The following is a 15,645-nucleotide window of genomic DNA, read 5'->3' as shown; positions in this document are numbered from 1 at the left end:
ATTCCTTTCCGGCGACCACTACAGGATGCCCAACGCGATGGCCGGAATCTACCAACGAAAGCAGGTCAGTTAATTCGCTCGCCGGCGCTAGCTTTTTAAGAAGAACGTACTCAGAACTGATATCGGTTAACCGCAGGTGGTGAAGGAGCTGAACCAGCAGCTGATGGAGGTGGTCAGAGAATTCGAGGAGATCAAGGCGCAGCGGGCGGCCCTGGAGCAACGCCGCGCGGAGGCCATAAAGGGCTTGGAGTGGATGGACAACATCGCCGGCATGGGGCGCCAGGAGCTCCTCAAAGCGATGGAGTTCATGGAGAATATCAAGTTCCGCGCGGAAGCCCGACTGAGGGAGCACCTGAGCATGGCCGGCGCAGGCAACACCAGCGCGGCTGGCGGCAGAAACGCCGTTGTGGCCAGAATCGGAAGCAGCGGCGACGCCTTCTCTGCACCGGAGAGCCAAATTCCTGTCCTCAGAGGAGGATATGTGAACGAAACTCCCTTCCATGGAGGAGGAGTTCTTGGTGCTTACAACTACATGAGCATTTTGACCTCTGTTCATCGAGGAGTGTACCTCAATCAAGCTTCCATCCATGGAGGAGGGTTTGCTAACTCCATAGCCATTAGCGGCGGCGGCGGCGGCGGCGGTGGATATCTGATTCCAGTGACAGATTCTCTTGCGGCGGAAGAGACAGAGCCAAATCCAGATGATGCTGAGCACTGCTACTCCGGCAACCCCTTCTTCGATCGGATTTGATCGATCGAGCTCCATCTGCAATTTCCTTAAAGTCGACTTGTCTCTTCTTTTTATTTTCTGTCAAAAATGGTGAAAAATGCTGGAAACTTTAATTTGCCATAGTGTTTGCTTGAATTCCTGGTTCTTCACTGTAGAACTTTGATCTTCTTTGTTTAATTTTTATTTTCAGTCATCAGAAATTCTCCTAGTTAGAGTCAACTACAGTCTTCCAAAGTATATTTAAAACTTTTTTTTAAATAAAAAGAGTTTAATTCTTGCTTCAGTTGTTTAGTATTTTTTTTTTCAAATTATGATTACTTTCACTTTGCATTCTATGATTTAAAAAATATATATTTGGAAAGTGAGTTAGTTTAGTGCAAATGTATGGCCACAAATTAGGAAGGGCTTTTAATTAGGAAGAATTAACTCTCAAATTCGGCATTATTATGAGTGAAAAAATGAGGTTTCTCTTCTTCTGAAAAAAAAGACATTAATTGGATTAATTTTTAAAAAACCACTCCTCTAGAACCACTCGAGAACTAAAAGATCTTCCTAACACACTAGATGTTCCTATTTAATCATCTCCGAATGAGTCATCGGATATCGAACTTGTACATTGACAGAATCACGCAATACCCATGACCTACTGTGAGACAATGGTTCTCCTGCGAAATTGCAAAGAGAAAGAAGATATCCTAACTCAATCGCTCAAATGTTCAAATAAAATTTCCGACCAAGATGAAAATAAAAAGAAAGAGGAGATCGATCGATAGATTTTTCTTTTCGAATCTTGTCATATCCATCTTGACCAGTCAATATTCAACACGTACGCTGATCATACTGGGCCCTCTGCCAACCTGACCATGCAACATCATGCATGGACATTCCTATCCAAACCCAGACCAATGGTCAATGGCCTCCACATAACGACCAGCAAATTAGCTGTTCGTATTGAATTATTCTAAGTCTTTTTTTTATAATTATTCAACAAATTTATTTATTTTCCTTTCATCTTTTTCCTCCCAATCTTGGAATCTTGGATCAGGACAACAGAGCCACAGAAAGCAGCAGCCTGCGTGCATGGCCGATGCCCAAAGAAACAGAGCAAGAGAGAGAGATAGAGAGAAAGAGATCCTCTTCAATTTGCCTCGCCTCGCCTTGTGTTTTTGCTGTGATGACATCAATGAAATGCCTCATCGATGCACACAGTTCGAGCCATGCCTTCTGACGACGCGAAGGCCAACGCAACAGTCTGAAACGAGAGATCGAGATATCACCCGCAGCTTTACTGCACCCAAATCTCGCAAGGAGGCGAGATGGATTACTGATTGGCTGCCTGGCCACTGTTTCGTGGAGAAGGAATGGCGTGCACTTTGAGCATTTCGCTGGAAAACTCGTGCCCTGTCTTTTCGCTCGCTGACCGCTCTGTCAACCTAGTCTCCTTCTATTTTTGATCTGTCTCTGCGAAGCAAATGAGTGCTAAGGACGAAGCTCCAAACCCACACAGAAATAAGGGGAAGAAGATAAGGAAATAGAACAGCTGCGATATCATCATCAAGCTAGAACTGTATATTATCTACAGTTCGTTAATCTCGTATCGAATTCAAGGGTTAAATATGAAGTCTCCGCACTTGCATTTCCAACTCAGGGGCTTGTAATTGGAGCTGATGTCGCCCCTCAGATCGGAGGCCATGGCCATGGCCAGGGATTCCTTCTTTCCGGCCTTGTTCAGTGCTTGCGGGATTACAGGCACTTGAATTGCCTCGCAGTGGCTGCATCCTCTGCACCTTCTCTCGCACATTGGAGGCCTCGACCCAATCAAAGCTCTCACCTTTTGCTCTCTAACACCCTGCTAATTGATTGACGACAAGGTTAATTAATTACATAAAGCTATTGGTATAGTAAAGGACTCACGCTTGCAATTTCCAGAAGCCTGAACAACGATCTCCCTGCAAAACAAAGCAAAGCTTATTAAAACTTTACGACTCGGAGAAACAGAGAGAAGGGTTCGATTAAAGAAGCTCACCGTCAACTGAATGGTTGAATGCAGTGGAACCGAAAAGGAGTATAAATAAAAGAAGAGAGCTGATCCAGTGGAGAAGTCCCATTTCGAGAGGAGGGGAGTTAATTGTTCAATGTGTTCAGTGCCCGTTCTAGGATTTATAACAAGAAGAAGAGAGAGAGGCGGAGGAGGAGGAGATGATGGGGTCGAATAGACGTGGAGCCAGCCAGCCAGCCAGGTATTGAGTGCATTAATGAGCAAGGGAACTAAGAGGGAGTGCGAGCCAGAGTAGCAAAACAAAAGGACAAGAGATGGCGCAGGGCTTTACAAGCAAACCCAGCAAAAGTTGAAAGAACAACCGCAGCTCAGCTGCGACATTGATGTCGCAAAAGAAGAACTACTGTAATCCCGAGCCTGATGAAAGCAGGTGAAAGCAGCAGATCAGTAAAGCGCATGGATTCCCTGCGCGATGCAAAGGAGAGGGATCGGGTATGTGCGTTGGGATTCTAATTCTCGGAACGAGACGCTGCTGCTCCTCCTGCTGCTGCTATGTATGCGTGTGTGTTCTTTTTCACATGGGCATTTTTTCGAACAGCTGCATGTCAAAATTTTGATACTGCAAGCTCGTGCTCGACTGCGCACGCTTGTCGTTGCGTGCGTGCAGCGGCAGCAGGTAGCAGGAAGCTCGCCGCTGCTGCACGACGTGAACGAAGATTTTGGAGCAAAAATTTAACTACTATGATATAAATATTTTATTTTGATAAATATTATTCAATGTTATTATATTATAGTAATTATGTTTTATATCTGTTATTTATAATTATATAATAATTATGAGATTATAATTATTTAATTGAAATAGTATGAATCATAACTATTATAATTATGCAATAGAAATGATGGATAACTATTATAATTATATTTAAATTATTATTTTTTATATTGTAATACTGATGATTCGGTTACATCAGCTTTGAATAAGATGGAACGAAGTTTTACTTTAATAATAAATAAAAGTTCTTTTATGCTAATAAAAAAATATTTTTTAAAAATTTTTATCTAAGTTTTTTATTAGAATAAATCATCTTGTTCTAGTATTTGGACACAAAGATATATGTTTGCGTAAGGAGTTGTGAGAATTGTGAAAAGTTATCTATGGAATCCCACTGTATGTGATGTGAAAATACTTTCTAAGTAGAGTTTCGAATCCTGATATTTCGATTTAATTATACCGTAGTGAATTTTTTGGCACTGTATCATCCCAAAATTTAGGGTAGTTGATTCATAAGAAGTAGATTTATTGGATTAGACACGAGTCGATTTTTAAGAATTTCACCACCTTAAAATATATTTTCTTTTCTGAAAATCTATTATATATATGATTTATCTATCTATATTTCATCGTAGAGTCGACGACGATATTGAACGGCGTTGAATTCTACGGCATTGTGTCCCGGGGCGGTCAAAGTTGTGAGATTGAGAGAGGGATTAATAATGATTGATGATAGGTCGATTCATAGGAAAAGATTGCAAAAGGTCCTCTTTATCGGAAGAAGACATTCACTGAATAAATGAGATGGCTCAAAGCGACTCAAGTGTTGTAGCACATCAAGACACCTCAAGGCAGAAAAAGTAGTAGGTCCTCCGTGGGGGGATGAATCTAGAGGATTTTCCTCTATGATTGAGTTATATCATCATTGTTGTTATTTTTTTTATAATTTATGTATTTAATGTTTTCAATTATTAATCATGATTGATCCGATTTTATATAAAATTTTTATGATAAATCAAAAGTACAAATGACGTGTGTATGGCTCCGCATTGTAGCTCTGGGGCGATTGAGGAAGTTCAAAGATTAATCTACTTTAATGGAGAATGAATTACCATGGGCAAGCCATATATTATTGGAAAGTCACTGATATTATAATGTGATGAATACAACTACACCCTTGTGGATCCCGGCATAGAGAGAGTCTCTTCCCATGTATAATGTTGATGAATACAACTACTAAACCAAAAGAGAATTGTCAGTGAGAAAGAGTCTCTATCCATAATCTCAATATATTTGTGATGCATTATGAACCAATTATAATATCATGAAACTCTTAACATGGAACTAAAGTCTCATTTATAATAGAGTCTTCTTCCTTTCCACCTCTTTTGTATCTGATGCAATGCAGGTGTCTATATGACATGACTCCCTTTGGAGTAAAAGTCAAGAGTCAAGCGAATGTCAGGATTTAGATTGACCTAGCAAGATGAGTCAACATGAATCCGGGAGAAACAATCCCACCAGGGTGAGATAGCTGTCGTCTCCAGCTCGGGCTGTATTTTAGGTTCAGTATGGGCTCAGTCTTGGACCTCACTTGGGTCTCCAAAGCAATCTCGTCCGGCTCAAAAATCTTGTCTCGACCGTCTTGGTCTCAGCGTCGCTCGGTCTTGCTCGGTCTTGACCGCCACCATTCGCCTTACACAGAAACTATCAAAATTCTCCAAAGGTACGTACGGTGTCTACAAAGGGGTCAGGGTGGTTATGAGATTGTTAGACCTATACATAAAGCCAAAAGGTAAAAATAATCAGCGTCTGTCGCGCCGCAGAGCGGTTACGAGATTGGCAGATTTGGTCCCTAAATGTCTTATGTTGGGACCTCAGGTCAGCAATCGTCAGAGCCGATCTATTCGAGCTTCAACTATTGATCTCTTTTAGGTTGACGGGGAGAGACGTTCTTCGTGAGTATATAAACCTTTCGTAAGGTACGAACAACTTTCTCTCGACAATTTGAGCAACTATATATACACGTCTTCTTCTTCTCCTATTCTTCTATTTCCTTCCACGGATATTAACTCGATCAATGGAGTGATTTGTTAAGACTCTCCGACACCATTCTCACCTCCTATTGAAGTTTATTTCAGATCTTCATTATCTTCTCCTTTGAACTCCATCAAGAAATTGCACACATTGGACAATTCATTGACGGATGACTTGACCATCCACGATGTTTAATCGAAATAATATCTATTTAAATTTCAAACATGAACATATCACTGTAATTCTTTTGAAACGAGGTAGACACACCAAACTACTTAATCAAATCTTCGACCTTGAGCTCCAAATTAGTTGATTCAAATATGTATACTCACTATTAGGCACTTCATAGATGATCCAAGCACCAAATGCCTTGCTGAATTTAGTCCTCCTAGGTCAATCCAAGCATACCCACATTGTTAAAGATCTTATATATATAGGACTACCTATTAAACTGTTTAAACTATCGGAACCGTGATTAACCTTGCCTAGAAACAGGTCGATTGTGATTTTGATATGTTAAATCGGATCAACAGGTAATCAGCCCATTGACCTAGTTACCATCGACCGAGCCCCGCCACTGTATTACTCACTTCTCTAGAACCAACCACTGTATTTGTTGCAGTGCCACCTTTTGGCATTGTACGATTTTGAAACAAAACAACCGTTCCAGAGATAATTCTTCTCCTCCATGGCAGTAAGCATGCAATTCAGTTGCTTTCTTCTTCTTCTTCTTTTTTTATTCTATCCTGCACTTGTTCAACTATTTTTCTTGTTCTTAATTTCCCTGATAACATGGACCTCAACTGCTTAAGATTGTAGTTAGCGAAGTCCACAACAGTGCAACATATATACACAAACAATTCCCCCTCGTATCTTCCAGCACACATCTGTGGTTATATCGAGAAACTGAAACTATCAGTCACAGTGCAACCAGCAGACTAACAATGGTTTCAAGGGAACTCGAACATGCATTAATATAATCCAGAGCTTGCGCTTCGATAACTTAGGGACCGAGGAGGCGATAGAGGCTTTGATCACCTCCCATGAATTGCCCAGCTTCCATACACAAGGTAGCAGCAGCATTATGGGGATGAAACCCCTCCATCACCATCAGTTGCATGTCCTCTGATGGCTTCCAATGCCGCTTCCTTTGGTTTATAAACCAGTTATTGATTTGCTTCTGATCCAGGCCTGTCGACTCGGCCAGGGCAATCTTCTCAGATTCCTGCATTTTGTCAACAAAAAAAAAAAAATCAAGACACAAGAACTAGAGATGAATATATATAATGGACTACTCAGCTCGATCGTACCGATGGATATGGCCACTTGTAGTGCAACTCCCACCATTTGAGTAGCTTCAGCCGGGCTTCCTTGGGCAACTTCCCTTTCTTCTTCTTCTTGGAGAGCTCTTGCCTGAGGCTGCTTAAGTAGCCACTGTATTTTTTAAGAAGGTGGAGTTTCAGCTCTTTGTCCTCGGCTCGCGGATCCATCTTTAGTCCATCAGCAGCTTCTCCACTGCTCGGATCAAGTTCCTCTTCCGAGGACGCAGCATCTTCCTCTTGCTCCTCTGCTGCAAATATATATATATATGCACACATTTTGCCAACCATTGTTCATGCACATTAACATACTGGCCAGGCCAACAAAACTAAGTTCTTAATTAGCATACCTGAATCTTCAACATATATCATTTTCACTTCATAATTTGTGATTAATTTTTAAGATAATTCATCTATATTGACTTCTATATATAGTAGCAAGCATTGCAAATGAAACTGCAACTTTTGTAAAAGAAAGCAAAGAAAGCAAAGAAAAAGGATTACTAAAATTAAACCCAAAAGAAAGAAAGATAGATGCACCATGATAAAATGAATAATATTTCAGTTCCTCTCTAAAAAATTGATATGCAGCAACTGATAATGAAGCTCTAATTAATGTAGTGAAACTATGTGGTGTGTATGTAAAAAGGTATACTATAAAATACCATATATATACCTTTTTTCTGAAGTGAGTAATCAGGTATTCGTTTGTTAATAATAAAGAACCAGAGATGTGGAGATCTATAGAGAGAGACAGTGATAGAGTAGGAAGAAACCTTAATTGATAAAGATAAGCCTTCTTTTTAGAGAGAGAGAGAGAGAGAGAGAGAGAGAGAGAGAGAGAGAGAGAGAGGGCCTAAGAACCGGATCTAAGCATAGCAAAACCAGGCATTTTGCATCCACTGTGAGGTCACCTGTTCCTTGACTTCCTTCCCCTAACGCCATTAATTTTTCTCTCTCCCTTTATCATTCACTGAAACACCAGCTGTGGCTGTGAGCATAAATGCATGTCGCCCAAAGGAGAAGATAAGCTGGAGTAAACAGCAGAGGATTGCTACAGTTCGACCTTCTCACTCCTCTTTCTTTTTCATGGGAGCAAAGCAAATTAAATGAAGGCTTTATTCTCCACAAAAGGATGGGCAGCAGTGGAGTAGCATTCGAACTAGCTAGCTAGTATTATAATGTGTGCTTGGTTTAGAATTAATTACCAGAGTAAGACAAGGGCCGGGAAGAAGAGGAGGAGGCGGCGTTGGTGAGCGCGTTGAACTGGGACTCCGCGCTCTTGAGGAAGTCCGTGGCTTCTTGTAGCGGCCGGCTTAGCTCGTCCCGGTACTTCACCAGAACGTCACAGTACGCTTCCTGTTTCATTTATATATATAATCATCTGTTAGATCTTCTTTTGTACACATGCAAATGTTTATAGTTACGATTACGAGAGCGAGAGAGAGAGAGAAAGAGAGGGAAAACGAATAATTGCCATGAACTGGTCGAGCTCGGGGTCGTCGGAGCCTTCTCGACGGCGTCGGCTCAACCGCGAGTCGAGTTCCCGGGACAGCTCCGAGAGCCGCGCCACCACATCCGGCGGCGCTCCCACCTGCATAATTATATATAGAAGCTATATTTAATCGAAATAAGATGAGAAGTGACCGAGAAATAATTAAAATCAGCAATTAATGCCTTCTGGCAGTCGATGAAGGCGGCGATAAGAGTAGAACACTGCGGGTGCGACATGATCTTGGCCTTCATTCCGTCCTCTGCGTACCCCGATGCTTCCCCCTGAGACGACGGCGGTGGGGGGTGGAGGTAGGCGTGGTGGTGGGGGTAGTAGTAGTAACCGTGATCATTATTATTCCCCGGGCGGTCACGGAAGACTGCAGCCGGCGACGAAGACGCGGCGGTGAAGGAGGGAAGGTAGAGGAAATTGCTACCCTCCGCCGTCGCTGGGCCGCCGCCGCCGCTCAACTGCTGAGGCAGCTCCTCCATCGATCGATCCCCCCCAAGACACGACGATAGACTATTCCGAAAGATCCAAAACGAGGTCGATCGAAAAGAAAGCAGGAAAGAGAGACGATGATGCTACAAGGAGCTAGCAATTGCACCTAGCTAGCTTGGCATGAGGAGGAAGACGAAGGGAGGGGGAAGAAGAAGAAGAAGAAGAAGAGGAAGAAACAGGACTAGGAAATGGAATAGACTAATCCAAGGGCTGAGAGGGGCAGTGTAGAGGTAGAGAGAGAAGGGAAAGCAAAGTTTGGTGGCTTTCTTTTCCGATGTCAAATCAAAGGAGACGGGGGAGATGATGTGTGATGTGCTTCAGTGGCAGTAAAACATTTTGAACGCATCTACCAAAACCTACTGTACTCGCAGTTCAAAACGTAAAGCACGCAATCAGCGGCGGAAATTAAGCCAGCATGCACCGGGCGGCTGACGGCCGGCGACCCACCGGCGCTCTCCGGCGTCCGGCGCGACCTCCTCCTGCATTATATGAATTGTTAAAAGAGTATTTTATTTTTTAAAAAAAGTTAGTTAAAAGGATATCTGATGAGGTATATTCTAGCGTTATTGTAAGAGTTAGAATTTAAATTTAAGATTTCTTGATTATTTTTATTTTAATTAAAATTATTGTGCACAAAGTAATATTATTATATTAAAATATTTTTTATTAATTCTATCGAAATTATTTAAATTTTATTAAAATTCATTTTAAATAGATCAAAATCAACTATTTAGTAAAAAAATGATAATCCCAGTCAGTCTTAATGACTCAATCCCTGGATGACCGGTCCGGTCCCATTAAAAAAAATTAACTATTTAGAGCATCTGCAATGGGGTGTTAATAACATCTCATTAATACCCAAGGGTGTTAATCCACGTTGTGGAGGGGTGTTATAACACCCCTCCGCATGAACGCCACATGAACGTGTTCAAAGTCTTGAATGCATTCATGCAGCAGTGGGGTGGGCCAGCCCCTGGCGGGCCCACCCCACATATATATATTTTTATTTTTTATTAATATTGTGGTGTTATTAACGCAGGAGCATTGCAGATGCTCTTAGGAATAGTTATACAATTAAATCTTAAATTCTTATACTTTAAGTTTTAATTTATGAATATTATTATATCAAATTAATATTTATCAATTTAATTTAAATTATTAAAAATCATCTTAAAAGTTATATAGTTTGTATATAATATATATAATGTATGTCTAGATATTCTCTGTATTTTATAAATGTATATTATTAATTGTGGTTATTGAGTAAATATAATTTTAGTTAGATGATTTTATATTTATTAGAGTGTTTAATTTAAATTATCATGCCTAATCTTAAATAATCACATAATTAAAATTATGAAGAATAAAATATAATTAATATTATTTTATTTAACTTATTTATTTAAAGATTTTAATATATAATTTAATTTAATATTTATACTTCTACAACTAAATCAATTTAATATTTTATTAATTTTTTTGAATAAATTAAATTAATAATATTAATGATAATAATAAATTAATAAATAGATAATAAATAAGTATAATTGATTTATATTTTTTAAATTTAAAATAAATTTATATATATTAATGGAATAATTTGATTATGTTTAAGGAAACGTATTTAAACTATCTTATTTAAATTAAGTCAAGCATATGATTAAAAATTAGGTCAAGCATATGGAACAAACTACGCAGGAACAACTTAGATATCACTCTTATTAATTAAAACTATAAAAGAATAATTATTCACCTATTATTAATTATATTTTAAGCTCGCGAGGGCATATGATTGTTTTATTGTAAAAGAAAAGAAAAATTAAAAAATCTTTAAAACTAATAGACTACGTATATATTTCCTTCTACTTCTTCTATCATACCTAGCCCATCCAATTAAATTCAAAAAAAAAAAAGTTGCGTGTCATAATAGACTCCCATCACAAATTTGTGACGGGAATCTACACCGTTAGATTTTAAAGTTAAGATTAAATCCAGACCGTAGATTGAATGAATGATTTATTTTAGAGTTTAGGGTTTAGGGTTTAAGATTTAGGATTTAGAGTTTAGGGTTTAGGATTTAGAATTTAGGGTTTAGAGGTTTAGCGATCGGCCGTTGATTTTAAAATCGAACGGTTCAGATTTCTGTCACAAATTTGTAACGGAAGTCTATTGCGACAAAGATCCCAACTGAAATTCAAAACCTCCCAACTCCCAAAATCTCACTAGTTCGTTAACGTTCTACTAATTAACTCTCTCGTTGTCTTCTGTTTTTACTCGATCAATTAATCGATACCTTCAACTTGTCTATGCTCATTCCTTTCATGGTTTAAGTTGAATTCTTCAAATATAGGACGATTCTTATCATCATCATCATACTCAGCCAGCAGCAAAAACAGAATCTATAAATGTTGTTAATTGCTCTCGATTCTAACTCTCAAAATGAATGTGAAAATTAACCACTTCTCGATCGTTAAATTACCATGCATCAACCAATGTTCATGTTGAGATCGCCTCTTGGACCTGTGTCACCTGTCATGCAGCACTAAGTAGAAGAAGATGAGCTCCGGGACCTGTAAGCACCAACATAGTGAGAAGGAAGATCAGGGATATCTCTGACTCGACCACTTCGACGTTTAAATCAGTCATTAAGGAGGAAGAAAGAGAAACAATTTGAAAGAAGAAGCGGATTGTGGAATTGTGTACGGGGTGAGCAATATCAGAAGGTTATATAGACGGAGAGGGGAGAGAATTATACTAGCTTGTATTATGGTTAATTAAGAAGAATATCTGTGCAGCAAGATCGATTTTGTTGGAAGAGCTGTCTTTAATTCGTTATTATAGAGAATATTATCTTGTCAGGATCTTATTACGATCATTACGGTATGAAATATCTTCTAATTGTCATAATAAAGTCGCATCATTAGGCATGATAAGTGGGACAAATTGTCAGATCCCATGACTTCTTGGCGACGACAGTATGACTGTCTGAGAGATTCGACTGCGACGTGATTGACTAAAAAAGATTTGACTGGCTGAGAGAGAAAGATCAGAAGGGAATCGACACGGCTTGAATATAGGAGTATCTTGTTTGGTGAGTTGGGAGTAGGACTCTTACTCTCGGCATCTTGATTCTTGGTTTGGACAGGACGAGGAAGTTGAACTGGGAGTTAATTAGGCATGTAGATCGTGGAGTTAGGCAAACCAGGGAGTTAGGCAGACTGTGGCCGTCAGAGTCCGAATAGATAGGCGAGTGGCCAAGTAGATGAGCGAGTGACCGAATAGGGATTTGGGTGAGTTAAGTGAGTCGGAATGGATGGATCCAGTCAACCAGTCGAGTCAACTTTGAAGGTCGGGTCTCCCTCTGTCTGTGCAACGTGTTCGGACAAATTGCCTTTCTTTTATTTGACATGTCCCGTCCTAAAATTAATCTTTACGAGCCGTATCATAACACCCATAACAGATCAATAATCGAAATATATATATATATCAAAACCCACCTGATGGAATAATTTCACGTGTTCAACACTTTTGACTTTTGTCCGATCAAATTCACATAAAAACAAACTCTGCTATCGAAAAGGAGCAGACATGCATCGTCCTCCGCCCCTCTTTTTCTCCATGGCTACGTCTACGTTGTTTGCTCGAACACGGAATTAACCAAGCGCACCAAATGCCAATAATAATTCGCCATATATATGCATGATGATTCTTTTGGCAGTTAGCCTTCCTTCGCCTAAGTTACAGTACATGCCCTCCGAAGTTACAGTACATGCCCTCCAAATAAACGTGAATAATTGCGTGCTGAAGTTTGCTATTAAGTTTTTCATAATCAGAATCTATAGAAAAGAATGTTGACTGGATGATCAAGACCGGTGGAAGAATTGAAGCAGTATGATGATATCAGACTGGCCTTGGCTCTGGCTCGGCACAGTGCAGCAGCGAGAGCACAGTGCAGCGGGAGCGTTTGTTTGATGAACAGCCTTTGCTTTGCGTGCTTTAATTCTCTGACATCTCCAATTTCCACGCCGAGAATCTCGCGCGCTCCTCCCTCTCCTCCTCTGCAAGCCTTCGATTCCCCTTCTTCTCCCCTGAACCCACCGTCCACCTCTTTTCTTCTGTTCTGTGGTGCGCCATTTCCGTTTCTCTGGCAAACAATAGACAGTGAACAGTGAAGAGAAAGAGATAGCGTGATGATCATGTGAAGTGGGGAATGGTGGCCGGAGCAAAGGGTCCGTCAGCAGTCATGTCGCCATAAAAGTCTGAGGTTGGAAGGACGCAATGAGTAGACATGCTTAAAAGAATAAATAATTTTTCTCATAAGAAATGGATGAGCAATTAATTGATAAATTCGTCCAAGTTATTTACTTTTATTGCCATTCTCAATTCATTATCTCATCATCGTCTCTACTGTCAAATTCGCTAAGAACACTTTACCTATATGTTCATAATGAAATTTACATTGGCATTGATGACCACGTTTAACCCACGCATTGTGATGCATGCCACTAAAATTCATACTCGCCACACGACAATGAAAAATAATAAAATTTAAAAAATGGGTCTTATCCGAGATGGACCAATTCAGATTCAATAAAATAATCACGATCAAATACTTTCAACTGAATGGATATTCATTAGGTCGATCTTTATGAGGTCGGCTTCAGCAAGTCAGATGTCTATCAGATCGGGCTTTCTTCAAGTCGGACTTTCTTTAGGTCAATTCTCCTTTGGGTCGATCCTTTGTCAGATTGAGCTTATATCAGGCCGGTCCTCGTTGGTCCTCTGTCAAGTCGGGCTTAGCCATTGAGTACCATGGAGATTTTTAAATGAATAATTGGAAAGACTCAAGAAAGATATTAGAAGGGGAGTCGAGATGAATACTCCTTCAATATTCAAATTGACTTTAGAGAAAATAATGAAAAAAATAATAGATGAACAAATAGAAAATGGAGTAAAGAATAATATATTGTATATCTTGATGTTGCTACTTGTTACTTTTAAATAGAGAGTAAAAGGAATGTCCTGTTTCCCAAATGGTACATCTCTTCTTTCTCTATCGAGAGAGATGCCTTTTGATGATCGTCGTGTCTTTGCTTTAAAAATTATCGTGTTGCATCATAGTTTTAAATCGGGCCACATCTTAGCCAATTTCCTTGTTCATACTATCATCTTACAGTAGAGGCAGCATCTTCCTTTCCTAGAGTAAGATGATATCACTAAGGATGCGTCGATAAGATGAAATTTTATCATTTGAGAATTAAACTAATAGTTGAATAACAAGTGATCGATCTTACAAAATGATATAACTAAGGATGTACTAATGAGACACAAGTGAATTGCTTGAGGAAGTTGATGATATGCATAAATACAAGGATAGACTTAAACTTGTTAACCTCAATCTTTGAGATTGAGTTTACCAGAACAAGTCGAGCCGATTTAGATAGAATCCAAATTAGATCGATAGAGCAAATGACATAACATAATAGATTAGGCCAAGTCAAGTTGCATGTTATGGGTGGTTAGGAGGACAGAACCGGGGGCGGCTCGACCCTCGGCCCAAGCTCCTCGTCGGCCCAAATCTAACGATTCTACAGCTGTACCAAGTCAACCTTTGACTCATGACCCTTCCCCCCGGAACTCGAGCTGGGTTCTTAAGTGAGTCGCCCCTCGAGTCAAATCCACGCTCGATCCGAATCGACTGAGTCAAGTTAAAGGCCGAGTCTGAGGTCTCTAAGATATGGTCTCTTTAGCCTGATTTGAATCCCCACTCGGACCCTCTTGTGTAGTCAAATCCTCTTACTTTGACGATTCCCCATTAAGCCGACTCCTTGATACCCCAGGCACAACTCCGAGCCGAATCCTCCAATCAGCTCGGCTACCTTGACCTCAGTCGGATTCAATTAAAGTCCCTACAAAATAGTCATTACGGTGCCCAACTATGCCGATTCCCATCATTCCGTCTGACAAGTCCTCTATGCTGTAATTATGATCACCGCCCTGACATCCACATGCAACGTGACCTTACAAATGTATGTCAGTAATGGGACTTGTAATCTGATCATTACATATCTTTTCTGACAAGGTATTAACTAATGATGGGACACGTTCCTTAATTAAGACATGATCTCACACTCCTCTCCTGTATATAAGCGACCACTCCCCTCTGCCCTCAGGTACCCGCGCACAATCACACTCCCACTCTCCTCTGTTCTTCCTTCTTCTTCCTCCTCTTCGCCTGCTGATTTAAGCGTCAGAGTGGTCGCGCTAGGGCACTCCTGACCTTCCCTCTTACATTTACTTTGATTACAGGACTCGGCAGCAGTGACGGAGCTACTGGTGGGCCAAGTTGGGCCATGACCCAGTCTGTGTAAAATACGGGAAAAAAAAAGGATTAATGGAATTCAGGTTTAAAACCCATTAACCCGTTAGGAATTTATAAAGCCGCAACTTTTCCTCTCCCGAACCGCGATTCAGCTTCTTTCCCCTGCAGCGATTCTTCTTCTTTTTACCAACCGATCGCGATTCCTCTTCCCCTTCGCGACGCAGCATTTCCTTTTCTTCTTCCGCCCGAAATCGCAATCGGCGTGACCGCGTGAGGTCTCCCTCTGCCGTAACTCTGCCTTCTCCTTGAGCGATGACCACGGTGATTCTCCATCGTCGTTCTCCCTGAAGCAGAGCCGCCTGCCGCCGTCACGCTAGGGTTCGCGAACAAACGGACGCCCTCTCCTCTCCCCTGCCTACTCACGCCGCATCTCCCTTCCCCGCAGTCGCCCCGACCGTCGCCGTCTTCGC

The 15,645-nt window shown here is 40.6% G+C and overlaps 2 protein-coding genes across 2 annotated transcripts; both read right to left on the bottom strand.

Moving 5' to 3' along the window:
* Positions 1-2,327: 2,327 nt before the first annotated feature.
* On the bottom strand, positions 2,328-2,848 carry LOC141828808 (EPIDERMAL PATTERNING FACTOR-like protein 2). The gene is made up of 3 exons (XM_074716197.1): positions 2,757-2,848; positions 2,645-2,679; positions 2,328-2,579 (listed from the first exon to the last, which is right to left on the bottom strand). The coding sequence occupies exons 1-3, from the start codon at positions 2,836-2,838 to the stop codon at positions 2,334-2,336; spliced, it is 363 nt and encodes a 120-aa protein (XP_074572298.1). The 5' UTR covers positions 2,839-2,848; the 3' UTR covers positions 2,328-2,333.
* Positions 2,849-6,334: 3,486 nt separating this feature from the next.
* LOC141829297 (homeobox protein rough sheath 1-like) lies at positions 6,335-9,057 on the bottom strand. The gene is made up of 5 exons (XM_074716742.1): positions 8,538-9,057; positions 8,338-8,454; positions 8,069-8,219; positions 6,852-7,111; positions 6,335-6,766 (listed from the first exon to the last, which is right to left on the bottom strand). The coding sequence occupies exons 1-5, from the start codon at positions 8,841-8,843 to the stop codon at positions 6,545-6,547; spliced, it is 1,056 nt and encodes a 351-aa protein (XP_074572843.1). The 5' UTR covers positions 8,844-9,057; the 3' UTR covers positions 6,335-6,544.
* Positions 9,058-15,645: the final 6,588 nt, after the last annotated feature.

This window comes from Curcuma longa, chromosome 5 (assembly GCF_044706935.1).
Source record: "Curcuma longa cultivar G26 ecotype Majalengka, Jawa Barat chromosome 5, ITB_CL_G26_1.1, whole genome shotgun sequence".
Classification (NCBI taxonomy): Eukaryota; Viridiplantae; Streptophyta; class Magnoliopsida; order Zingiberales; family Zingiberaceae; genus Curcuma; species Curcuma longa.
Note: the sequence above shows the minus strand (reverse complement) of the source record. Positions and strands in the feature narration are given on the sequence as shown.

Bases quoted from the DNA above. Each gene is read 5' to 3' on its own strand.
- LOC141828808 (XM_074716197.1), bottom strand. From the start codon at position 2,838: ATGGGACTTCTCCACTGGATCAGCTCTCTTCTTTTATTTATACTCCTT. The intron at 2,680-2,756 runs GTGAGCTTCTTT...TTTGTTTTGCAG, and splicing joins ATTCAACCATTCAGTTGACG to GGAGATCGTTGTTCAGGCTT. The intron at 2,580-2,644 runs GTGAGTCCTTTA...ATCAATTAGCAG, and splicing joins GGCTTCTGGAAATTGCAAGC to GGTGTTAGAGAGCAAAAGGT.
- LOC141829297 (XM_074716742.1), bottom strand. From the start codon at position 8,843: ATGGAGGAGCTGCCTCAGCAGTTGAGCGGCGGCGGCGGCCCAGCGACG. The intron at 8,455-8,537 runs GCATTAATTGCT...ATAATTATGCAG, and splicing joins CCTTCATCGACTGCCAGAAG to GTGGGAGCGCCGCCGGATGT. The intron at 6,767-6,851 runs GTACGATCGAGC...GACAAAATGCAG, and splicing joins ACAAGTGGCCATATCCATCG to GAATCTGAGAAGATTGCCCT.